Source organism: Mesoplodon densirostris, chromosome 7, assembly GCF_025265405.1.
Source record: "Mesoplodon densirostris isolate mMesDen1 chromosome 7, mMesDen1 primary haplotype, whole genome shotgun sequence".
Taxonomy (NCBI): Eukaryota; Metazoa; Chordata; class Mammalia; order Artiodactyla; family Ziphiidae; genus Mesoplodon; species Mesoplodon densirostris.
Window position 1 is genome coordinate 35,158,346 of NC_082667.1, and position 25,905 is coordinate 35,184,250.

Below are 25,905 nucleotides of genomic sequence, written 5' to 3' on the forward strand. Positions count from 1 at the left end.
GAGGTGGTGGTGGTGATGGTGTGATGAATTGGGAGATTGGGATTGACATGTATACACTGATGTGTATAAATTGATGACTAATAAAAACCTGCTGTATAAAAAAATAAAATTCAATAAATACCAAAAGCAAAAAAAAAAAAAAAAAAAAGGTTGTGTCTGCTTTGATTAAATCGTTCATGTGACAAACTGAGATACTTCCTCCCTGACTTTCTGGAGCAAGAAAGGTGCATTTTGTCTTTGCTGAAAAATGAGGAAATGACAAATTAAATTTGCCTATACTTTTTATATTCAGGGCAGCCCTTAAAGGACTATTTATGATAAAACCTAGACTCTCTGCTAAGGAGAACAAACACCAGCACCACTCAGCTACCCAAAGTGAAGAAGTGCTAGGTAACCATAATTTGACTCTTCTTTTAACTCCCAGGGGACGTTGCCATTTGAATATGATCTTTATTTCAGAATGAAACATTGATATAGAGACAGGTAAATTTTTTAACATAATTTTAATTCTTCAATCAGTGAGGACAATATTTTGCTGTTTATGGGTACAAAACAGCCCTGTCCTAGGTATACAAGGGTATACATAAGTCTGTAACATTATTAGCTACAGTGAAATTACTTTACTAGACAGCACAGCAAAGTTGGGTTAACTAAAGATATAATAAGAAAATGCTTTGAAATAACATGAAGTCAATGGACATTTGACTGTACAATTTACTCTTTCAAAATATAAATGTATGTCAGTTTATGTGTGTGAATTACACTGTCTCAACACAGCCACCATGTCTAGGAATGTGTAAACAACTCATAAGCCATTCTCTAAGGGGTGCAGTGAAAACTTCCAAAAGTGCCCCAGGTGTTTGTTCAGAGATAAGGGATAAACTTTAAGGCATTCTTCCAAGTGAATGTAAACTTTTCTGAAGTGGCCTTTCCAGTAAGGTATTATGGTCGTAGATACACTGTACTTTAATTTATAGTGCTGTTGGATATTTTTAGTAGCACATCATCACACTAATTGTCACTTTTTAAAAATCAGCTTACAAATCCTGCAATTATAAAAAATGTCTGGGGTGCTGTTATTCTGTACACATTAGGCAGGCACTTTCTGTTGACTTAACTGTAAATCCTATTTTCTTCTAATAATTTTTATCTTTAGCTAGAATTATATTGCTAGTATTATGTTCTAAATAGCATGTTCACATATTGAGAAACAATGATTTGCCTACAATTTGTCTAATTTAAATCTGAGTTGATAATTTCATTTAATAGGTCATTTTCTACAGAAGCATTCAAAATAAATAGTGCTACTCTTTGAGCATGTTTCAACATGATGATGTCTTTCTATCTGTTATGTCTTTTTCCAAAGTAATTTTCAGAGCATGTGAACTAAACTGACTACTGGAGATCTGGATACAGGCCATTATGAGAGTCCCCTTGTAGTGACCAACTAGTTTCATTTAATTTCCTTCTTTCCCTTATAATTGGCAGAGACCACCAGGTAATTATCTGGATTCATGTCCTTGAGGGTTGGAGATTTGCTCTGGATGGGGGATGTCTTGCCATCCACACGGGAGATCTGCAGCATCCGGCAGGTGTCGTGTTTCAACAAATACCCTGCAAAAGTTTCCCAACCTCCTCCCACACGGACCATGACATGCTTGTTGTGCAGCATCTGGAATGAAAAGAGAGCAAAAGGGTTAAATTCTGAGAATTCTTGCAGTATCTCAAATCAGCTTCCAGCTCTAGCGTTGTTATTGTTTTCTGTTTTGTTTTTCAAGCCCCCATTGTCCTTCCACTTCTTGCACAGTGTCTGAGTTAGCATACAGTTTATGAGAGAAGCTTTGTTTTTCCCATGCAAGTGGATCATGCATGGTACATATCCCCAGGATCCAGCTTTGCCCTGCTGTGGGAATCAGGGTGTAGGTACAATCCCTTGCTTGGTTCAGCGAGTCTAGAGGCTCCTTGCTGACGCTGACACCTGATGTTGCATCACAGCCTCATCATTGCCCAATTTCCTGCTTGCTGCCTCAGATCAGAGCTCTGTTCTCCCCACTGGGTTATTCCTCTCTGAACCAGGACTTAAAAAACCATGGAAATGCCTGCTATGGAATATAGTTTTTTTTAATTGAAGTATAGTTGATTTACAATATTGTTAGTTTCAGGTGTACAGCAAAGTGATTTGTTTATACGTATATATGTATATATATTCTTTTCTTTTCAATTCTATCCCATTATAGTTTATTACAAGATATTGAGTGTAGTCCCTGTGCTATACAGTAAATCCTTATTGTTTATCTATTTTTGGAATATAAAGTTAATAATCACACAAATACTCAATGAAAATAGAATTGAAAATGCACTGAGAAAAATTGAAATCTTCCCTAGTCACTTTCTGAGGCTTTCAAGGAAAGATATTATGGAATGGCCAAACATGTATGTTGTCTTTACTCTCATTCTTCTTAATTACGATAGAATACTTCTTTAGAAACAAAACAAAAACAAAGAAAACAAAACCCTTACCTTCAGGGCCATGAACCATCTAGAGCTCCAGGGTTAAGAAGGCTACAGACTGAAAAGGTGAAGAATATGTTGTTCTTTCTACCCAGTAAAAACGTGTCCGAGTTGTGGAGGATTGGCACAGGGAGCCAAAGATTTGATCTTGGCTTCTTTCAAGTATCACAAAATGTAAGAATAAGGGGGAATGTTGCACCTTCACCAAAGACCTCTCCCCTGCCCGAAATATGATGAACACACAATGGCAATGTAATCTTGGGAAGGGGATATGGGTTTGGGAGGGGTTTGGTAAGTACTTTTCGTGGAAGACCCTATGAAATCTCTCTGAATTTCTCTCAGTCTGTGTTACCTTCAGATCTGGATTTTTTTTTTTTTTTTTTTTTTTGCGGTACGCGGGCCTCTCACTGTTGTGGCCTCTCCCGTTGCGGAGCACAGGCTCCGGACGCGCAGGCTCAGCAGCCATGGCTCATGGGCATAGCCGCTCCGCAGCATGTGGGGTCTTCCCAGACTGGGGCACGAACCCGTGTCCCCTGCATCGGCAGGTGGACTCTCAACCACTGAACCACCAGGGAAGCCCCAGATCTGGATTTTTTGACTCCTAGCCAGTGGGGGAAGACTTTGCCCTTAGCTGTTGAGATTCTGAGGAAAGTTTTGGATTCTCTTTCTGTATGCCTGTACCCACAAAATATTGCATATATATTTAGGGCTTTCACAGACTCCCAAAAATCCATCCATAGGCTCAAGGTAAGAAATCCTGAAACATGGGGTTGACATAAGACAGTTTTCAAAATCAAATATCGTGGAAAGTAATAAAAATATGCTGAATAACAATAATTAAAACTATTAGACTCATGAGAATTAAGTGTAACTATACTGGTTATTCTCACTTAGAATATTAGAATTTTAGAATAGAAAGTATCTGGGGAAACATTTTCTAACAAGAAGGCTTCAAACTTATTTTAGCACCAGCATCTACTCATTAAATAAAAACTCAGTGGGAACCCATGAAATATAAAGCAGATAAGAGGAGTCAGGATTTAGCTTATAACCATTCTGCCTCCCCAGGTCCGCCAGTGGTACCATGTTCCTGTTGTTTAGGATGAAGATACTGAGGCTCAGATCTTTAATGTGATTTCCTGACTCCCAGTCTAGTACTCTTCCCACAACGGTTCCTCCTTATAAAATCCATCAAGGCTTTTATAATTTTACAGGCCTATTTTCATTGCCACAAGTTCCTGGGTGTGCCTCTACTTCCTGTTTTCAAAACTTGGGAGTTACTGGGACAAAAACTGCAAAGGCCAGGGTCAAAATAGCACTTTGACCCTTTCTCCCATTGTTCCAAGAGCACTGTTTTTGCCTATTGTTGAAGTTCTGGTGCCTCCTAGCCCTGTAAATTACATTTAAGAATTGCCTCTAAACGTCCTTGGTATGAATGTCCTTGGCAGAATGCCCAAGTTCACTTGACTGTAAGCAGGCTGTTTCAACCAGAAAGAACCGCCAGCCAGAAGAGTTTTTAAACAATTAGTGAACTCTGGGAAACAGTGACAGAAATGCTTTTCAGCCTGGAGTATATGATCATGAAGGTAAAAACTCTGCTTGCAGATTCTTTAATGAATCCATAGGACAAGGCAGAGTGGATTCAACATGAAACAGAGTCATTCTGAAAGTGAGTAACACAGGAATTAAATTTCTGCCCATCTCGTCTTCCAGAATCTTCCTATAGCTAATCAGCAAAGGTATAATTTCCCAAAGAAAGCCAATGGTCAAACTGGACAAGTTTCAAGCTTGGGATTAAGATATCAGAGCTACAGGTGTTCCTATAGCCTGATTGTAGAGATTTAAATTCCACGCCTTTTCTTAGAACATGCTCAGTCTCAAGAAAAGAAAAGGAAGAAACGAATGCCAACCTCATGTCCATAAACAAAATCCCTATTGTTTAACATAAAAGCAAATCAACCTGCTATAAACTAAATTGCTCTCAACCCTTCCTTCCCTTCACAGCATTTACTGTGCCAAACCCCAACCTTGGATTAAGTGTATAATCTTCTTCCTAAATCAGGGCTGAGCTGCTGAGCTCTTCGGGAAGAACTCCTTCCACCTCAGAGATTAGTGACGTTAGACCAAGTGCAGTTAATTAAGCCTTTTATTTTTTGTTTTGGTCAATCCCATTTCTTATTCCTCTCTATTATTCTCAAGTACACTACCCATTTCATCCTCACCAGTCTACCATGACTTCATCTTTATCAGGCATGGCTTCCTCTCTCTTGGTACCTCCACTGGCTAATTCAGTCCAACCTACATTTATCCTTTACCCTGCCTTTCTTGTCACAGAAATAAGTCCTTCTGTTCAAGGTCAAGTCCTCCCCCCTGTCCTAATCCCCATTTCCGCTCATGAAGAACCCAGCTACATCAAACATCTCATCCCTCTTCTCTCTCTTTCCAATTTAGTGTATAATGGTCCTTACCCTTTAGGAAATAAATGTATCCAAGCCCCCTCCCACTCTTCTGCAAAGAAAACTCTTCTTCTTTCATCCCAGTCTACTTTGCTCTCATACCTTCTCCTTACACCTGAGCTTCCTGACAGTTAAGTTTACACTCAATGTTTTCACTTCTAATTTCCTATTTACTGTCCAACCAACAGTAGGCATTGCTTCTGCTTAACTACATGAGAAAGAAAACCAGATGACTTCTAGAATTGTCAAATCCAGTGGACTGTCCCTAATCCTTGTCTTCTTTGATCATTCAAATAAGGTATCTGATAGTATTGACACTCCTTCCTTGAAACTCCCTACTCTTTTACTCTCCATGACAAGACTCTCTTTCCTGGATCTCCTGATACCTACCTGAGGGTTCTCTCTCTGCTCCCTTCACAAGTTGTATTTCTTCTACTTATTTTTAAGTTTTGCTTTTCCAGAGGATTCTGAAGTTATCTGTCCTTTCTCTACTGCTTTTCTCAGTCTAACCACTCTCTATTTGCAACCTCATGGTTTTCACTGCCATCTACTTTTGTGTCCCCAAACTATAACTCTAGCCCTTGTTTCTTCCTGGAGCTTCCAAATGCAAAGGCAGCCTGCTCTCTTCCTTCCACTAGGGCCCCACAGGTCTTTCATCATAGGGTTGGTGACATGAGCAGCCTCTGTACCTAGCCAGATACCAAAAACATTCATTTCCCACTAAATGTTTCTCAGGATTTTTGCTACCATTGCCACTATTTAGTTCAGGAATTCATCTTTCCCTGGTCTATTGTAGAGGACTCACTGCCTCCAGGCTTGCTGTGTCCAATCCATTTAGTAAACTGTCACCAAATGGAATTCCATACGTGTAAGTGTGATGTGTCCTGCCTAAATACTTTCACTACCTCCCTCTCTCCTGTAGGGTGAGTCACTTTATTTGCATATGTTACTCTCCGTGACTACTCCTGCCAGCCTCATCCCTTCCCTGAGCCCTGGGACCCATGAATACTTGTAGTTCTATATTCCCAGATAACATACTCTTTCTCTCATGCTTTTTCACATTTGCCCCTAAATGTGGAACGTCCTTTCTGTTCTTCCCTCCCTGCTCACCAGGACCATAAACATTTCCCCAATCCAAACATCACCTCCACCTGAAAAAATCTTCCAGGGTCATACCCCTCATTGATAAGGGAATCCTTTCTTGACATGTGCTGTTTAGTTTACACATGATTTCACTGCTTTGCTCATTCTACAGAGTTGTAACTATTAATTTACCTGTATGCCCCTTTTAATAATATGGAGCTCTCTGAAAAGAGTGATGATGTACCTCTCATGTTTGGACTCTCACATATGTGATCTCAGAGCAGTGTTAATAGTGTAACCATATAGTACTCCTTTTCATGTATCTTTCCATACTACTTACTTTGCCTAATGTAAGATATCAGTATCAGTATTACTCCCATTTTATAGACAGTAAAACTGATGCTCTTAGAAGAACTGATGCTCTTAAACAACTTGTGCAAGATCACACAACAAATCAGTGGCAGAACTGGGACAAGAATCCTTTTGTTTTTGTCTATTATACCATATCCACTTATTCTGTAAAGCTCCTAGATTTGGATTTTCATACCTGCTTAGTTACTTACAAGTGATAATTTAGCACAGGCAAGGAATTATCAATGTCAGAAATAGTTATAATTTGCTTAAGCAGATTAAATGCTCACATAAAATGATTTATAGTTTTATGTCCTAATAAACTTTAAATAAATATTGCATTTAATTTAAGAAGGTTATCCTCTAAGTGGCCCTAATTATTTCAGAAATAAATATGTGTCAAGTACAGGTAATACAATAAAATATATTTATAGGTATCTGTTGGCATAAGGAGAACTGGGCTTTGATTCTCTGTTCAGTGTGCATTTTACGGCTCCTTTATTTTTAATGCTTCACAATGTTGAACAATTTTGTGTTCTTCATTCCAAAAGATAACTTGTTTTGGCTAATAGGGCTAATATACATGTGAATTGAGTATTCAGTGTAGTTTTCTATGTTGTTTGTTGCATTTTTCTCTTTTTAAAATATCTTTATTGGAGTATAATTGCTTTACAATGTTGTGTTAGTTTCTGCTGTACAACAAAGTGAGTCAGCTATGTGTATATGTATATCCCCATCTCCCCTCCGCCTTGAGCCTCCCTCCCACCCTCCCTATCCCACCTGTCTAGGTCATCATAAAGCATCAAGTTGATCTCCCTGTGCTAGTTGCACTTCTCTTGAGTAAAGAAAAATAAGTTAGAGTTGCTATAAATATTCCCCAACACTGCACATTGCAAAGCAGTAGTTTTTGCATACTAGGCCTATTCTAACATTGCTATTTTCTACAGTTGACCTCATTCCTCACCATACCCCTGATTCTAACAAAGGGAAGAAGATTCTTTACCAATTTAGCAACATTTCTCAATGCTGAAGGGGAAAAGAACAAAATAACAAAAACCTTGTCTCAACATTTCTCTCAAAGGCCTTAATGAAGTTTCATAAGCAGATCTGGGTTATTGTAAACATTTTCTTTTTTGATGTCTATGAGTGACATACATACCTTGCCCAGGGAAAAGAATCAGTAGGTCTCAAAGTTATGTTTTTGTTTTTTAATAATTTCTTCTAGTAATGGGAAAAAGAACTCCCATTCTTACCAAGGGCATTTTGATTTCTGCCTTTGTCCTATTTTGATATTAAACTATGTGTTGTTTTCTTAGTAGGTCTCTTCTCATGTGCCAGCAAAAGGGAAACTTTTTTCTTAGTTGACACAGAGTCATAATATTAGAGCACCTACTATGTGCCAGATAATCTACAAATATGCCTTCTTGAATTAAGGAGGATAGAAAAATTGATGTCATTGGCAATGCTGTCATTTCACAGATGTACAAACTGGCAGACAGAGGGTCACACAGGGGGTTCCCAGAGCCAGGCTAGAAATCACACCTCTTTTACTCCCAATCTAGTACATGGCCTTACAATTGAACAGCTATACTCTTCCAAAAATTATTATTCTAAAAATGAATCCAATCTTGAAAGGTGGATGAATCACTTAATATATTGACCCAGTAGTGGTTTATAACATGTCAGATAAGTCATTTGATTTGCTGGATTCAGTGCACATCTTGTTAGGCTACACTATGTTTACCTAAAGCCCACTTTCTAGAACCACCTTTCAATCTTATTTTCCTAACACAGTAAGGTAACAAACTATCCCATAAACAACAAATTCTGTAACTCATCCAGATACTTAATTTAAAGGAAAAAAATGGGTTGAAAGGAAATAAGTTAATTCTCTTATATCAACTTACAACATAATGGAAAATCCAAAAAGTTGTAGAAATGATTAATCAATAGCTTCCTACAAATTTTGAGATCACTGCGGTATCAGGGGGTCTAGTGGTCTGGCTCTTATGATGTGTGATAACAGGACTTCAGGAAGAAGATTTTTTTTCCTTTCTAATTATTGGAGAGACAGACTGCAATCACATTATGTGCAGTTGTTAAGAACTTAAAGCAAGAAAAAGTATGTATTTTTCTTCTTCTTGGGCACATTAATCAGAATTACTTCGACTCACTTTTTGTTGACAAGGCAGAGCTGATGTTTATGTATGGATCACAGAAAATCATATGTTTTACTAAATGAAAAAAATGGTCACATAAGAGAGCCAGGAAATATTATGGATTTTCTGGTAATGTATTTGGTTTTTAAGGTGACTAGGTTGTATAAATTTATATTATACAAACAAAAAACAAGCAAAATACCACCAACAAAAATAAATAACTAACAGGAAATGTCTTTTAGGTATGCAGAATTTAAAGTTAAATGCTTTAGGTCCATATTTGATAGCTTTATTTTATTAATTCCCCAGCATAGATCTGCTTGCATGTTCATATCTGTCCTAAATCATAATTCCTATGAAATGCTTCAGGTGTCGCCACCTTCTCAGCAAAACATTGATACATCTCTTTCATTCTGATTTGAGTCTTTTGCCCATGAACTTGAAAATGCAGGGAAGCAGGAGTGTCTCTCAAGTGCTCTGAATACAAATGTCATTAGACCCAGAGGATGTGAAAGCTTTCGAGCAGGATGCCCTCATCATCTCTCACACTTCACTAATCCACCTTCCACTCCAGTGCCAGAGTGATCTTTGAAAAAGGAAAATCTGATCAGGCTACTCTCTTGCAATGGACCTGTGAGTGGTTCTCCATTATCTGCAGTGTTTCTCAGCCATTTTTAGTTCCAGTCCATCTGAGGAATATGACTCTTTCTCATCAGAACAAAAGCCCATGGCAAAGATTCTGGGAAAGCAAGGGTGTGAGCGAGCGAGCATGCAGGGGCATGTGTGCTTGTGTGTGTAGGGATGGGGCAGGATCTACATCTCTAGGGTGGGCAGAAGAACACATAATTTGAGGAAACAATTTGCCAGTGTTTCTGATATCCCTTCCTCTACCTCTGTCCCTCTCCTGCCCCCATGAGAACAACCACCCTGAGACACCAAGCACTTCACAGTCCAGTGCCTTTCCCACCTTCTTTCTCATTATGCCTTAATGATCACATACTGTTGTGCGGTTGCACACTGCACAACTATGCACTATACTGTGGCCCTACATTTCTGTACCCATGACCACCTTCCAAATTATTTACCCAACAAATATTCTGAACTCCTTAGAATCCCCTGAAAGTTTCATCCCTTTCTACATGCAGAGAATCGTTCCACATTCACCAGGTGAATTAAAGTGAGTCTCTTCCATTGGCCATTCAACAAATATTTGTTGAGTGCCAGACAAGGTTATTCCTTGCTAAATTTTATGCCCTGAGGGCCTAGGGCAGTGAAAAGTACATAATAGGCACTCAATAAATGCTCGTTAAATGGATGAATGAACAATGTTAACAGCTACTAATGCTCCATCCAGGCATCACTGCCTTTCTGGAATATTTCTGCACTCTCTGACATTTAGATTACCTTCTTTGGACCTTGAGATTTTCCTGCACAGACCTCAAGCAAAGCACCTACAATACTTTGTTGCCTTATTTCTTGTCCATCTCTCTGACCTCTCTAAAGGGTCACATTCTATTCAGCTTTGTATACCTGGCAACTATTACCATATATACTATGTAAAACATCACATATGGAAAGATAAGAAAAAAGAAAAGATGAAATGCTTTGTCTTTAGAAGGAAGAGTCTAAAACAAACAAAAAAAGAAACCAGGATGTGAATGATAATCCACATCAAACATTGTTTAAAGAATTCCTTTGAGAGAGACAGATTTTGGGTCAGAGGAGGAAGCTTTAACAAGGATCATATTTAAAAGGGGGAGATTGTATTGAGAATCAAGAGAGCAATGGACAGAAGAGAGAGAAAGGAGAAGGGGAAAGAAGGAGAAAAGAAGAAAGCATCCTGAATAAATCCAAAAGTAAGTATATTATTCTCTTCGTTATCTCCCTTCACAAATTCTCATAACACCAGGAATGCATATTTTTAAAAAATATTGTTCACTATAGTAACAAATCACTTGATAAAAATTTCACCCCCTCCTCTTTCTCTTTCAATGCTTAAGTGTTTGGGGTCACTCTCATTAAGCCCTTCCCCGCTTAACTGACCACAGTGGCTCATATTTCTGCCCAATCTGTGAACTGCTCTCCACCTGAGCCATCCTTCTAAGAGGCAACCATCTCTGACACGGACTGAGGAGAGGAGACAACCCACCTAAATTTAGATCAGTTTGGCTTCCTGGACATCATATGTTTCCAACCCTGCTCGGTATGTTTTTACAAGCCCTCATAACTTGAGTGAAAATATTGTTTTTAGAATGCAGTCATCCAGATAAAGAGTGTTAAATTAATTTATAGGACAACAGACTCTGTCATCATCTAATGTTATACTGAAATGGCATATGCTGAAAATTGGGCAACTGGGAATTCAGCTCTCTGCCTAAGGTACCCTGACACCTGGAGGAGTAAGATGGCAGGTGTTCAATCCCTAGTGGAAAGGCTGAAACCTGCATTTTCAAGATACATGATGAGGTCGCCTGTGAATAGGGCAGTGGAGGCTCTGTTAACCACAGGTGACATAGGAAGTCTCCTTTTTGTCAAAGGTTGGGGATTCATCTCAACATCTCTAGCTACTTGAAATTATAAATGGTTAAATACTACCCAAATAAACAAGCTTCTGGAATTATTGTTTTATTGTTTACAAAGAATTTTTCATATTTATTGTCTCATTTTAATCTACCTAACCATCCTTTTGTTTATTATGCCCTTTTCCTAAATAACACTTCAGAGATTTGAACTACAGTCACCAGAGCAGAAGCTACCATCTGTTTTGTCTTTACCAGACTGCCTAGGTATGGTTACCACTAACTAGCTGTACAACCCTAAGACATTTATTGAATCTCTCTGTGCTTCAGTTTCTCACCTGTAAAATGATTATAGAGTTTTTTGGATAAAGATATTAATATGTGCAAGCATTTAGCCACATTGCCTGGGGCATGATACTCAATAGCAACCTGCCATTATTATAATTATTATTAAAAGAATAATACTGTTATTGTGATGATGTTGATAAGCTCCTATGGATTTTATTTCAGTTACTTCTTGTAGCAACTCTAAGTGGCTTGCATTATTATCGACATTTACAGATGACAAAATGATAGCTCAGAAAGGTGAAGTAAATTGCCCAAAGTCACTTAGCTAGGAAGTGACAAAGTTTAGATTTGAACTTGAGTTTCTCTGACCTCGAAGGCAATACTCAGTACCCCTTAACTATACATTCTAAAGGGGCTTCACCAGGAGTCATGGTTGTCTGAGTTCTTACCTAGACTTTTCCCATGGACAAACCTCTTTTCTTTAGGAATAGGTGTTGTCAAATTATGATGTCTCCATTTATGATCATATCGCCCAGCTCTCAATGTACCCAGACCCAGAACATAAAGGAACTTAATACATGCTTGGAAGAATTTGTTTAAATTTGAACTTGATTGTTTAACCCATACAAAAATACTGAAAATTAGGTACACCCAGAGTGCTTTGCCCTGGGCCCCATACTCTGAAAGGAAACTGTAGAGCAGCAATCTCTGACAGCCTGCAAAATACTTTCACTTAAATCATTTCATTTTGTTATCACACCTGCCCAGTGGTTTGGCAGGTTAATATTTGTTCACACTGCACAAATGGGGAGAAAGAGGTTAGGTGGGTAGCTCATGGACACTCAGCAAGAACACAGACCTAGTCTCCTGATTCCCAGCTTTGTGATTTGTTGTCTTCAGTAATAAATTACAGCAGGGGGAATGTAATCCTCAAACCCTCATTTGAAGGGTGAACTGTTGCAGTGTCTTAATGATGAGAGCCAATCCTCCAGCATGAACAGGGCCTTGAATCAGAAACCTTCTGGCTATTGAGGCTGGCCAGAAAAATATTCCTGGCCTGCTTTTGTTGTTTCCCTCTGGAGGGGTAAAAAGTTTAATTCCCAGGCTCAATGTAGACAAATGACTCTCAGTAGCTTCTTTCTGGAAGCAAACATGAGAAGAGCAGCTAGCAGATGAATGTAACCATTCACTGGTAAAAAGTTCCCTTTGCATCTGCCTTGAAATATGTGCAGGGGCCCTTACTGCCAACTGTCTGTCAGTTCTCATCTCCTCGTTATGTAAGGTCTCCATTTTCCCAGTTCTGCACCAAAGGAAATTAAGAAGCCTTAGCCGCAATCTAATTACCAGTCCATGGCACCATTTCAGACAGGGAAGGCAAAGTTATGATAAATATTTAACAGAATACTCAGTATAGTGAAAGCAACGAGCTGGAAAATGATGGTGCCGGAAAGGGAACAGTTGTCTAGAGGAAGGATTTGTAGCTGGTATATACCCAATTGAAACTAGAATTCATCTACCCCAAAGATGCAACATCTATTCAGGAAGGGGAGCTGAGCTCCAAGAGGCAATGAAAGCTCAACGCTTCCACTAATCAAACAGGGCCATGTTTGTCTGACTCTATCTGATCTCCATTCTCTTCTATGTACTGATAACAAAACCCAACAGACTGGAATCAGTACTGGGAGAGCCAAAGGTTAACGTTGCCAAAGGTGGCAATTCAGGTCCCGAAAAGTAACAACAGTGTCTGGAATCCAGACACTGGAAAAATGACTGCTTTGCCCGTTTTTTTTTTTTTTTTTTTTTGCGGTACGCAGACCTCTCACTGTTGTGGCCTCTCCCGTTATGGAGCACAGGCTCTGGACGTGCAGGCTCAGTGGCCAGGTCTCACGGGCCCAGCCACTCCACGGCATGTGGGATCTTCATGGACCGGGGCATGAACCTGTGTCCCCTGCATCGGCAGGCGGACTCTCAACCACTGCGCCACCAGGGAAGCCCTTTGCCCCTGTTTTTAATGTATCTTTAGTATATTGGTAGACCCATTAAAGTGGAAAACCAAGTATTACTAAATATATTCAGAACTTTTATATTGACAAAATATTTGAAAACCTGAGTCTCCTTTCTCTCAAAGCCCCATTCAAATGAAAGGCAAGGAATAAAGGTGTTATAAAGCTACCAGGGCAAAGAGAAATTAAGAGGATATAACAGTAGACAAAAAAGGTCAAAGACATTTTTAGAAGATGGAAAAAAGATAAATGAGTCATAACTGACTGAAGGTAGAGAGAGCTGAAACTAAAAACTGGAAATGGCAGCTGACAAAGCGAAGCAAGTCAGATCAGGCCTTGAAACTACAGGAAACTCAGGTTTTAAAGTCGTCAGGTACTTCCATCAGGTAAGGAGAGAAATATAGCTGAAAAAAAGATAAATGGCTGAAAATCAGTATAAGGATCATCTAGCCCCCAGATTTTTACTGCACCCCACTCCAGAGTTGCTATGCCTGTGACTATGTCCATGGTACCAATGACCACATCATCACAGCAGGAGACTGAAGGTTTCTCTTTGTAGAAATTGAATCAGAGATGCTCCAGACTAGGGCTCAGGAACAGGATGGAAAGATGGACAGATACATGATAAAGCAAGTCCAGCAAAGTGTTCATTGTAGAACCAGATGGTAGTTCTATGGGTATTGACTTCTCTGTGTTTGAAAATTTTTCACAATAAAATGTTAGAGGAAAAATTCATCCCAAATCCGAATCCAATCTGTTCTTACCATCTCCACTGCTATCTCCCTCATCCCAAGGTTCCTTCGTCTCACCTGGATTTACCACAATAACCTCCCAACTGCTTTTCCTGCTCCTGTTCTGCCCCTCGGTACACTCTCAACAGAGAAACTAGAGGGATCTTGTTCAAACAGAAGTTACCTTGGGTCACAACTCCACTCGAAACACTGCCTGGCTCCGCATTTCACCGGGAACACACTACAGAGTCCTTCCAACAGCCTCCAAGTTCCTCCATGACCTGAACTCCTGTTACTTCTCTGACTTTATGTGCTACCATGGGGCCCTTCATATGCTCTGATGCAGCCACATTGGTCTCCTTGCTATTTCTCAGACACTCCAGGGCTACTCCAGGCACACTCTTGACTTGGTGTTCATTCTGCCTAGAAAACATTTCCCTTAGACAACTGGAGAGCTAACTCTGCACCTCTTTCATGCCCTTGCTAATCTCTCATCTCCTCAGTAAGCTGACCTTAATGACTCTTAAAACTGCAGTCTCTGCTCCCCGCACTCCCAGCCTGCCTTACCCTGCTCTACTTTTCCTTTCCCACTCCAACATGACACTTATCACTTCTAGCAAGCTCTATAATTTACATATTTATTATATTTATTGTTTAGACAGTAGAATCCATCCCAACTAGGGTTGCCAGATGTATCATATAAAAATACAGGGCACCCAGTTAAGTCTGAATTTCAAATAAGCAACAAACACTCTCTCAGTACAAGTATGTCCCCTGCAATATTTAGAACAAACTCATACTAAAAGGTATCTGTTGTTTATCTGAAATTCAACGGTAATTGAGCATCCTGTATTTAATCTGATGACCCTACACACACACACACTCACAGGAATATAAGATCCTCAAGGGGGCCAGGTATCATCTGTTTTGTTCTCTGATATATCCTCAACTCCCAGAACATGGCATGTTTCAGAGTATATGTTGAATAAATATATGTTGGGTGAATGAATGATTACATTTTCTCAGGTGCACTCTAAGAAAACAAGGGAGTAATCCTCAGAAGACACGCGATTCAGGAAATAGGGAATCCACCATCAAAGCAAGTTTAAAAAACATCAAAGTAAGTTTAAAAAAAGTCTCAGATGACACTGTGAGGCCAATCTGGGGGAGGAGGACACACGTGGAGGGGCCAGAAATGAAACCAACAGATGAACTGGTGCTTCTGCCTGCGACACGATCATCATGATGGGCATCACAGTTCTTTCAGGGGATCTGATAGGGGTTCTTGGTCATACTTGGGACCAAAAACAGGACATTATTGACTTCAAGGAAAATAAAAATGGTTACAAAAAATAAAAGTAATCATGGCACACTACAATATTTACGTGACCATTATAAAGTAAATACTGACTACAGTACTGATTTGACCAACATTGTGGTACCACCAATGATGCTCAGCAAATAGGAGGAAGGAAAGTGTATGTGTGTTGGGGGGTTAGGCGGAAGCCTAAGATTGCTAAATTGTCATCTTCCTGCTCTTGCTACCTTGGGTGTATAAGCAGACCATAGAAAATGTCTAAAATTTAGAAACTAAGGAAGAACAGCATAATTACATAACTTAGAAATTTGGAGACACATGAAAGAAGAAACAGCTTCCAGAGGTGAAACTAGCTGCCTCTAGGGAAAATTCGGGAGAAAAAGAATGGAAAAGGGTAGAAAGGGATGGGGCAGTTTTGCTGTTTTTGAACATAAATCTTACAGCACCACTTTATTAAGTATATATATATATATATTTACAAAAATTAAAATTTAATTTAAAACCCTCAGTTCTGCTACTTAAGGAAACAAAACTAAAAGGGGAAAAATGGAATTTCTAAAATATCAACATAGAAAACATATTTTATTATCCACAAAATTATTTTATTGCTATAAAAACTTTATTATTCTTTTGCAAACTCGCTGGCAGGTTCTCATATACTTCACTATATAAGGATGCAATTTTACCTGAAATCATTACAAATTTAATCATGAATCTTTTTTTCCCTTTGACATACTTCAGGAGTAGTAGATAATGGAAGAGTATTCAGACCTGAGTTCCAACCTGGCTACCTAATCTCAAATGTTTACTAACATTTTATTAGGACTTTTTGGTTTACAAAATCCTTTATACCACCATTTTGTTTGATCTTCTAATGTTACTTTAAAAGTTATTTTCATAATATACATATTTGGATTTCTCCCAACATTAAACAAAAACATCACAATATCCTCAGATAAGATGGCTACATGAACTTAGGAGGGCAAAGCTTTGCTACTTGCATTGTTTCCTTATAGTTTGTTTTATCCTCCCCTGTTCTTTCTGACTCTTGAACAATTATAAGTCTACAATTAAAGCCTTAGCATTTCTTTTCCGGAAACTTTCCTTCCAAAATCACGCTTCCTGGTTCTTCCTATTTCTCCCTCCACGCTAATTAAATGCCAGTCACTGCTTTCCTTGTAAACCTCATTGTCTCCAAAAACCTTCTCCGAGGCACAAAAGTATTGCTTTTCCTTTCAGTTTTTCATGATATTAAAACAGTTCAAGAGCATAGAAGAAGAATATACACCAATCTCACTTACCAACATATACGTAAAAATATTACTTTTGCATATGGCTTTTAAAAAAATCTTTATCTTTATCTTCCACACAGTTACTCTTTGCTACATCTTTTAAATAGATTGTGCTATTCTGAACTCAAAAATCTTTCTTTATTGAATACTCTATTTCAAGCCTTCATTTTCCAATATGAGGAGGTGAAGTTTGGAGCTCACTTTCAAATTATTCAGTCTTCCTAAAGACCAAGTGCAGAACAATTAAACAATTCATCACTGACTGTGTCTACCCACCCTTGATTCAGGGACTGGTCATATATTCACTTATAAATGAGCCTACTGTTCCATGGGGCCACCCAGAGGTTTCCATAGGGAGGATGACACACACTCTCTTGATAAAAGCCACACCTAACTAATACCCTAGGAAACGATCACCTGAAACTGCTCAAATTCACCATTTTCAGACAAGAACTTCCAAAGCTCGTATATTGATTTTCTTTGCTCTTAAATTCACTTTTGCCTCCAAGAATTCAGGTATCTCTTTGTCTGTCAAAGTTTCCATGAAAGTTTTCAGCAGTCTATCTTTTCTTTTTTTTTCTTTTTTTTTTTTTTCCTTTTTGCGGTATGCGGGCCTCTCACTGTTGTGGCCTCTCCCGTTGCGGAGCACAGGCTCCGGACGCGCAGGCCCAGCGGCCATGGCTCACGGGCCCAGCCGCTCCGCGGCATATGGGATCCTCCCAGATCGGGGCACGAACCCGTATCCCCTGCATCGGCAGGCGGACTCTCAACCACTGCGCCACCAGGGAGGCCCTATCTTTTCTTTTTATGTTTCCATAATTTTATATTTCTATTCTCTCATTTCTGTAATTTTACTCATGATTTTTTAAAGTCTTTCATACATGCATGCATGTGTGTGTGTGAGAGGTGTGTGTACAGGTATGTTATAGCAATAAAAGTTAGAGCAATAATTTTTATAAATTTATCCCAGCTGATATAAATATATATACATCCGTCCCCATTATCATGTCTTTTCTTCCTTCAACTATTGTTAGAGGGATGTTGTTTGTCTAATTAGGGCCTGGCTGGAGCAATGGAAGACTTTCTTTCTGGTTTAGTCCATCTGTCTTAAATAATGTGAATTTTCTCATCACAAAATCCACAGAACCATTCCTCAGTCATGTGGGTTCCACTTCATTTTCTCTCCTCAACAACCCACTGCACATGATGACATGTTTCTGTTTACACAAGTGTCCTCACATATTTCAGGAACCTACCTGCATAGCTATACCTCTTCATGTCAATGGGAAATCGTGGTTTTTCTGATAAACACTTTCCTGTGTCTTTTTATTCCAAGTCAAATTATGATGTTGAAGGAGCAACAATACCCACTCCTCAGTGACAAATCTAGTCTGTACTTCCTAGTGCTTTGTTTCCAATTCAGCTAAGCCTCTGGTAATGTGTTTGTTAATATAAGGGCCTCAGATACAGACTCTGTCCCTAGCTTGCTAATAAAAATGTCATCACTGTAGACAGTTTGAGGCCATCCCCTTATCTGCAGTGTAGGTCCAAAAGAGGGAAAGCCACTAATGATGTAAGTCTCCCTGATTCTGCTCTTTCCTTCTTCAGTCTTAAATGTCCTCTTTTGTTTGTTCTAATAACTTTTAAGGCCACTCAAAGTTCTTTTCTGTCATTTTGTGATTCATGCCACTTAGCATCTAACCAGCTTATGTTGCAAGATCAAAATCAAAAATTTTGTAATTAATGTTCAAGTCACATCAGTGGCCTTCAGAAATGGATACTCCATATTTTGCCTATTAAGTAGTTATTAAAAGCATGACTGTCTGAGATGTTGAAGACTTCAGCACTGAGGCCTACAAGCTGAGATGTACTTTCCATCTACATCAGCCTGGCAGTGGTCTTTGAAGTGTGACATCTTCACCTAATGCCCTCCTCTCCGCACTTTGCCTAATTTTCCATTTAGAGAGCTCTCCCTGTCCTCTATACCTTTACAAGCTCCATTAACCAGTCTCAGCACATTCACCATCTATTCATTCTTAACTCTCAAGTCTACCACCCTTTCTTCCCTGTCTCTCCCATATCCTAAGAGGTCTTCAGGAGGGTATTTAATCTTGCCTGACTTATCTTTTTTTTCTTTCCATTTTGAGCCTATTTGATCCTTTTATTCTAACATTATTTAAATTATCTCCCACATACCTTTGTCAAGTTTATGCTGATAAAGGTTTGCAAAGGATGTTATGAAAGAATATTAGAAATACCTTCAGCTTAGTCTTGAGGGGCAAGAATTCTTGAGAATATTTCTTGGAGGAAATGATCTGAGTCTCAAAGAGAAGTAGGATTTCACTGGATAAAGAAGGGCTAGAAGGGCATCCCAGGCTGGGGGAAAAGCACATGCAGAGGGACAGAAATATAAAGCAGCACAATCTGAACATAACACCAAGTAGTTCACGGTTATCATGGCTAAAATGTGAGAGGGATGAGGAGAGACTGTTAGGAGATGCAGCTAGTGAGGTAAAGAGTGATCAAGAATAAGATGACCCTCATGGAAGCAACCTAAATGCCCATCGACAGACGAATGGCTAAAAAAGATGTGGTACATATATACAATGGAATATTACTCAGCCATAAAAAGGAAAGAAATTGGGTCATTTGTAGAGACGTGGATGGACCTAGAGACTGTCATATAGGGTGAAGTAAGTCAGAAAGAGAAAAGCAAATATCGTATATTATTATTATTATTATTATTATTTTATTTTTTTTTTTTTGCGGTACGTGGGCCTCTCACTGTTGTGGCCTCTCCCGTTGTGGAACACAGGCTTCAGATGCACAGGCTCAGTGGCCATGGCTCATGGGCCTAGCTGCTCCGTGGCATGTGGGATCTTCCCAGACCGGGGCACGAACCCGTGTCCCCTGCATCAGCAGGCGGACTCTCAAACACTACGCTACCAGGGAAGTCCAAATATCATATATTAATGCATATATGTGGAACCTAGAAAAATGGTACCGATGAACTGGTTTGCTGGGCAGAAATAGACAGAGATGTAGAGAACAAACGTATGAACACCAAGGGGGGAAGTGGTGGGGGTGGTGGTGGTGGGATGAATTGGGAGATTGGGATTGACATGTATACACTAATATGTATAAAATAGATAACTAATAAGAACTTGCTGTCTAATAAATTAATAAAATTAAATTTAAAAAAAGAATAAGATGACCTTGAATTCTGTACACATGGGACAGGGAGGGCCACTCATGGGTTTAAAGCAAGGGATTGGGATTACAAGATTTCTATTGCTCAAAGATCTCCAGCAGATCCATAGAAAAGTCAAAGCTTGAAGCAAGAGAGATTGGATAAGAGGTTTTTACAGTATTTAGGAAAGAGTTGAAATGACTGAGACTTGGATCCAGGTGAAGAGAAAGGGACAACTTGACTGATCTTTCTGGTGCCTTCTCACCTTCGAGTAACTTCATAAGTTATCTCTTCCATCCTTGGACCTTTATTTTGATTTATAAGAGACAACATAAAATTATGAACATTATGCTTCAACTCCTAATCTTGAAATCTCTTCTAGCCTGGGGTTAGGACACCAGGAGGTCATGGGATTTCAGGATTTGAAAGGGTTTATTCTTGGGAATGAGCTAGAAGAAACCTTAGTGAGGAGCAAAGGAAGCTTTGGGGAATGTCTCAGAGAACATGGCTTTGGAGAGGGGACGAGCAGTACAGACTCAAAATAAGACAGATAGCTGATAAGCCAGCCCACACTAAGAAGTTAAGACGTTGCCAGGCTCAATAGGCTTTAATTTCTGATATCTCTCAAATCAGTTCCATACTTTCTTACTTCCATCTACCATTATCAGATTTTTGTTCTCTTTCTTGAACAAACAATAATTGCTTTCAGTTTCTCTGCCCTTCTTCTCAGGGCCACCGTACACACTGCTATGGGACTGAACTTACTGTGTACTGAGAAATCTTTGATACGTATATTCCAGGTTCTTAAAATATGGCCTGAACTCAACTCTTCAGCTTTCTTCCCCATATATACCTACCTTATGTAGACATTAGCCAAACTATATCACTCACTGTTTCCTGAATACTGTCATTTTCTTTGAATAGGATACATTCTCCCTGATGACATATAGAAAGTCATCCCAAATCTACGTCTTATCTGGATGCTTTCATACTTTCCTATCTCCAAATCAGATACCATTTGTCCCTCCTGTGAATTGCCCCCTTGAAAATTTTTTTTTAAGTATAATGACTTGTTTATTTGCCTTATCACTTGTAAAATGCTTACTGTGAGCACCGAGTCTCACTCAACATTTTATCTTCCACATTGCCAACTAGGTCCTTTGCACTCTTTATTCTTTCTTTCAAAAGATATTTATTAAGTAACTACTAGGTGGTAGATAATATATTAACCACTACAGAAAGCATATAGAATAAATCCAATACATCCTTGCCTTCATGAAGCTTAGAGTCTACTGAGGAAACAGACATTGAACCAATAAATGTAAATATGAGTGCCATCAAGGATCATTCCAGGGGGCTAAGGGATCAAAAATCATGTTTTGAAAGTCAATTTAGGTTAACGGACTCAGCAGCCATTCTCAATCTCTTTCTTTCTTTTTGCTTCTTTGCTAGAGACTGAGAAATCAAAACACCCACTTTCTCAGCTTTCCTTGCAGTGGGGGTGACTATATAACTCTACTGGCCAACAAGGGATGAGAAGATCTCCAGAAGGAAGTCATTACCAGTACCACTTCTTCCACCTTCCTCCTGTCTTAAACTCAGAACCAGTGTCCCCAGCCATCTTACAACCACAGGGAAGAAACATGAACATGGAAGCCAATACACTCAGGGCAGCAGAGCAGAAGATGTAAAAAGCCCATGTCCTTAGTGGGATACCGTGTTGGTGAAGAAGCAGCAGCGGTAATCTCTGACCTTCACTGTCTATGAAGTTTAAGGCACCATCAACGCATTTCTTTTGTTACATGTAATCAAGTGCAATCCAAATACATCCAAAGGAAAACTAACAGTGTTGGGAAGTCTAAGAAGGCTGCCTGGAAGATGAACCTTTTGTGCTGAACTGTGAAAAATGTGTATATGTTAATCTGTCAAAGGAAGTTGGGGGCAGTAGTAGACAGAGAACATTCCAGACATAGGAATCAAGTTGGTCCCCGATGTGGGGCACTCGACTCACTGAAGATGCTACAGAGTGTATGTGGCGATGACATTGGAGAAAACAAAGGGAATAGTGTCATCATACCAGCCTGAAGAACCAGGCAGGAGCCCTGTAGAGCCATTTAAGGCCTCTGGTCTCCAACTTCAGTGAAAAGCCTTTTACATACTCTGAGATGGGAAATAATGTCTTTGCATTTTTACAAGCACTCTCTAGCTGCACTGTGATGACTACATAGAAAGGAGGACGGAGTAGACATAGTAGGCCCGCTTGGAAACTGTTGCAGCAGTCCAGGCTAAAGATGGTGGCCTGGGCCAGTGGGCTGTGCCTGATAGAATATTTTTCATAGTGTCCCAATTACCTCATTCCCCCACCCCCCAGGATTGATGTTATCTTCTTCCCAGAATGCACCCTGGATTCCCAGGTGGGAATCATGACATGATGTAAGGTAGATGAAATGGGAAGGGTATACATTCCCTATTTGACAGCAGAGAAAAGTTAGACACAAAAGGCAAATTGCCTTGCCAAACATTTCATCCCTTTAGAGCAACTTCCAGGACAGGTTCTGAGGTCCATGCTTGTTTATCATGCCAAGTTAGAAGAACACTTTGTCATAATTAACGTGTTATAATAAACCTTCACTCTGAACTCTTATTTTATAACTCAGCATAAAACTGAGTTATAAACATAGGTAAAACATATTTCAGAGGTAAAACATATGTCTTTTCTGCTAATTAATTTCAGAGTGTATAAGGTGGTATAGGTTTTTTAGTCTAGGGGCCATGATACGGCTCCAGGAAGTAAGATTTTTCTCTACTTCAGCTGATTGATTATTGACTAGCAGTTGATTCTCTAAAAGCATCTCTGTCACGTTAGTATCATTCCCAGTAAAATGACACCTAATAGGGCCATGTTCTTCTCCTTCATCTATCACAATAGCAATCAAAATAATTATGTAAATCTTTATTTAATTTCTTTCTCCACCACAACATTAATCTATTTTGGAAAAATAGGTTAACCAGCATTATCTCTCTAGTGACTGGCATCATCCCTGGCACAGAGCATTTACTAAAAATATATGTGAAACAATAACCAACAATTATTGAGCAATTACTAATTAGTAGATACTGTGTTAAGGACTCTAAAGGCAACATCTCATTTATTTTCATACTAATCTTATGAAGTACATATAACTACTCTCTCCAGTTTAGAGTTGAAGAAAATGGAACCGAGAGATGTCAAATTGTTTAATCACAAAATTTAGTAAGTGGCAGAGCTGGATTCAAACTCAGACCACTTATTAATATATGATACTGCCTTTCTTGAATATATGAGTGAGTGAGTGAATAAATTAATGAATAGATTGACTGAATTTTCTGACAATTCACCAGGCATCATACAATCTGTTTCCAACTAGTACAAACCCTAGACTTAACTAAAAAGTATAAAAATCACCTGTTCATATGTAATTACCATAATATGCTGTCACATTTGTGTTTCTCAACCCAGGAGACATTTGGCAATTTCTGGAGACGTATTTGGTTTTCACAGCTAGAAGGGCGAGTTGCCCTGGCATCTAGTGGGCAGAGGTCACAGATGCTTCCAAACCTCCTACAATGCACAGGACAGCCCCCCACGACACGAAACTGTCTGGGGGCTTCTCTGGTGGCGCAGTGGTTAAGAATCCATCTGCCAGTGCAGGGGACACAGATTCAAGCCCTGGTCTGGGAAGATCCCACATGCCGTGGAGCAACTAAGCCACTGTGCCACAACTACTGAGCCTGTGCTCTAGAGCCTGCGAGCCACAACTACTGAGCCTGCGCACCTAGGGCCTGTGCTCTGCAACAAGAGAAGCCACTGCAATGAGAAGCCTGCACGCCGCAACGAAGAGTAGCCCCCATTCGCCCCAACTAGAGAAAGCCCACACGCAGCAACGAAGACCCAGTGCAGCCAAAAATAAAAATAAATAAATAAAATCAATCAGAATATGTCACTAAAAAAAAAAAAAAAAGGAACTGTCTGGTTCACTATGTCAATTGTGCCAAAGTTGAGAAACCTTGTTCTATTATCATATGACTGTTCATATGAAGTTAGATTAAAATCATATTTAAACCACTCCTATAAAAAAATTCTCATCAGATTAAATAACATGCAAAACTCTCACAAAATAACACTTTCCTATAGGAATAATAAGAGTGATAATAGAGGAAAAGTGGTGGGGACATTCCTTTTTCTTGTAGGTCAGCAGTGCCTTGCTAAAATGCAGAGCTGAGGAGGAAATGTACACCATTTCACTTTGTAGATACACCTTGACACCTTAAAGGCAGACAAGCCACATGACCAGCAAGGAGCCAGTAACCCATTCTGCTTGGGTCTGAAGCTATCAGCTATTATATAGTTGAAAAGGGAAGAGGAACAAATAAATTCCCACAGACACATCTCACGTTATTTAACATCTGTTTCAAAATAATTAACAAGGTACCAAGCTGTTTTGCAACCCTGAAAAACCTGTCAACGAAAGGAACGCGTAGCAAAATTGCAGTTGTTGAATCTAGGCACCAGGGGGAAGCAGCACATAAGAGCGTGGGTTCATCCCTGAAGAAAAATTTAGTGCTGCATTGTTTAAATTCTCTTGGAACAAAAGAAGTAAACATGTTTTTCCCCAACATTTCTCACCATTGCCTTGTATTTTTTTTATTGGACTTAAAATTATTAAGCTGCTTTTGTTTTCTGAATAAATCTTTTATTCTTGAATATTTGTTCCTCTGTGTAACAAATATGTAGTGTGTATGTGGGTATGTAGACATACAATTATGCATATTATATGAACATAAATTGCATATATTGTATGTAATTATATAAATTATACATATGCCATTTATAATAATAATGCTGGTGAACAGAATCCAATAATATCTGTCACTCTCTGTTGAGCATTTTATCTCACTTAATACTTTTAACAATCTTATGGGGAAAGTATTAGCTTTTTTTTTTTTTGTAGTTTAATTTCCAAGGATCAGAGGGATCAAACAACTTGGCCAGGGTAACACAGCATAATGAACTACAGAAGTGGGATTCATGTTATACATTTCAGAGAGCCCAAAGTCTGCGAGCATTTTGAGATCAGGGATCTTGTTTTAATTTCTATTCTTCCTCACCAAAGTTAAGTGCTACAAAACGTATCAGTTGTAATAACAGCTTGTGCCCATTTCATGGCATTAAGGGAAAATAATTCATATGGGAAAATGAAGGAAATTACTAGGATGCATGTTAAAATGCAGATGACCAGGCTCACCCTGGACAAATTAAATCAGAATTTCTCATGAAGGGTATTTTTCTTAAAGGTCTCCAGGTGATTCTAATACATAGCTATTACTGAGAATCCATAGGGTAGTGACTATGAGAGTCAAATTTTGAGTAGTTTGAGAAGCCTTTTCTCACTTTTTGGTAAGTCCTCAAAGACAGAACTGAAAATGACAAATAGCTGTGGAGAAGGTTATGAAGGTGATGTTTGCCACTGAAGGAGACACAAGTTTGCAGCCTACCAACACTGCTAATGTCCCACTCAATTGTGTTCTATTCCATTTGTGGTCAATTTTGTGACTTCAGTGACAAAGGCAGGAACCTATTCTTGTCTATTTCCATAAACAGCATTTCCATGCAAGGCCAACAACATTCATAGAAGTTCATGGTAGATACAGTTAGAATCATTTCTGTCCTACATCACTGATTACCTTCTAGGACTTCAGCAAAATGTCCAAGATACATCTCGAGATGTGATTTATCATTAATACTAACACTAAATTACTATTATTGAACACAGATGCTTGCACATAATGAACAAGTGATAACCTTTTGCTGTGTGGGTAAGTGGATAAACGGACTGACAGTGACTTATTAAGTGATGAGATCCCTTGCTGGTCTTATTAGTTAATCTTCAAAAACCCACCACAAGGCTACTTAGTTACCTCTACCAGTACTTCTATCTACTCAACTGCTTAAAAAATACAAATC

At 39.1% G+C, this 25,905-nt stretch overlaps 1 protein-coding gene across 2 annotated transcripts in view; it reads right to left on the bottom strand.

Annotated features, from left to right (window-relative positions):
- Positions 1 to 562: 562 nt before the first annotated feature.
- GAS2 (growth arrest specific 2) overlaps positions 563 to 25,905 on the bottom strand; it is a 155,043-nt gene continuing 129,700 nt past the window's right edge. For both annotated transcript variants that reach the window (XM_060104427.1, XM_060104425.1), the window contains exon 8: positions 563 to 1,672. In XM_060104427.1, coding sequence (XP_059960410.1) covers positions 1,454 to 1,672 — 219 coding nt within the window. In that variant the 3' untranslated portion in view covers positions 563 to 1,453. The remainder of the gene's footprint in view (positions 1,673 to 25,905) is intronic.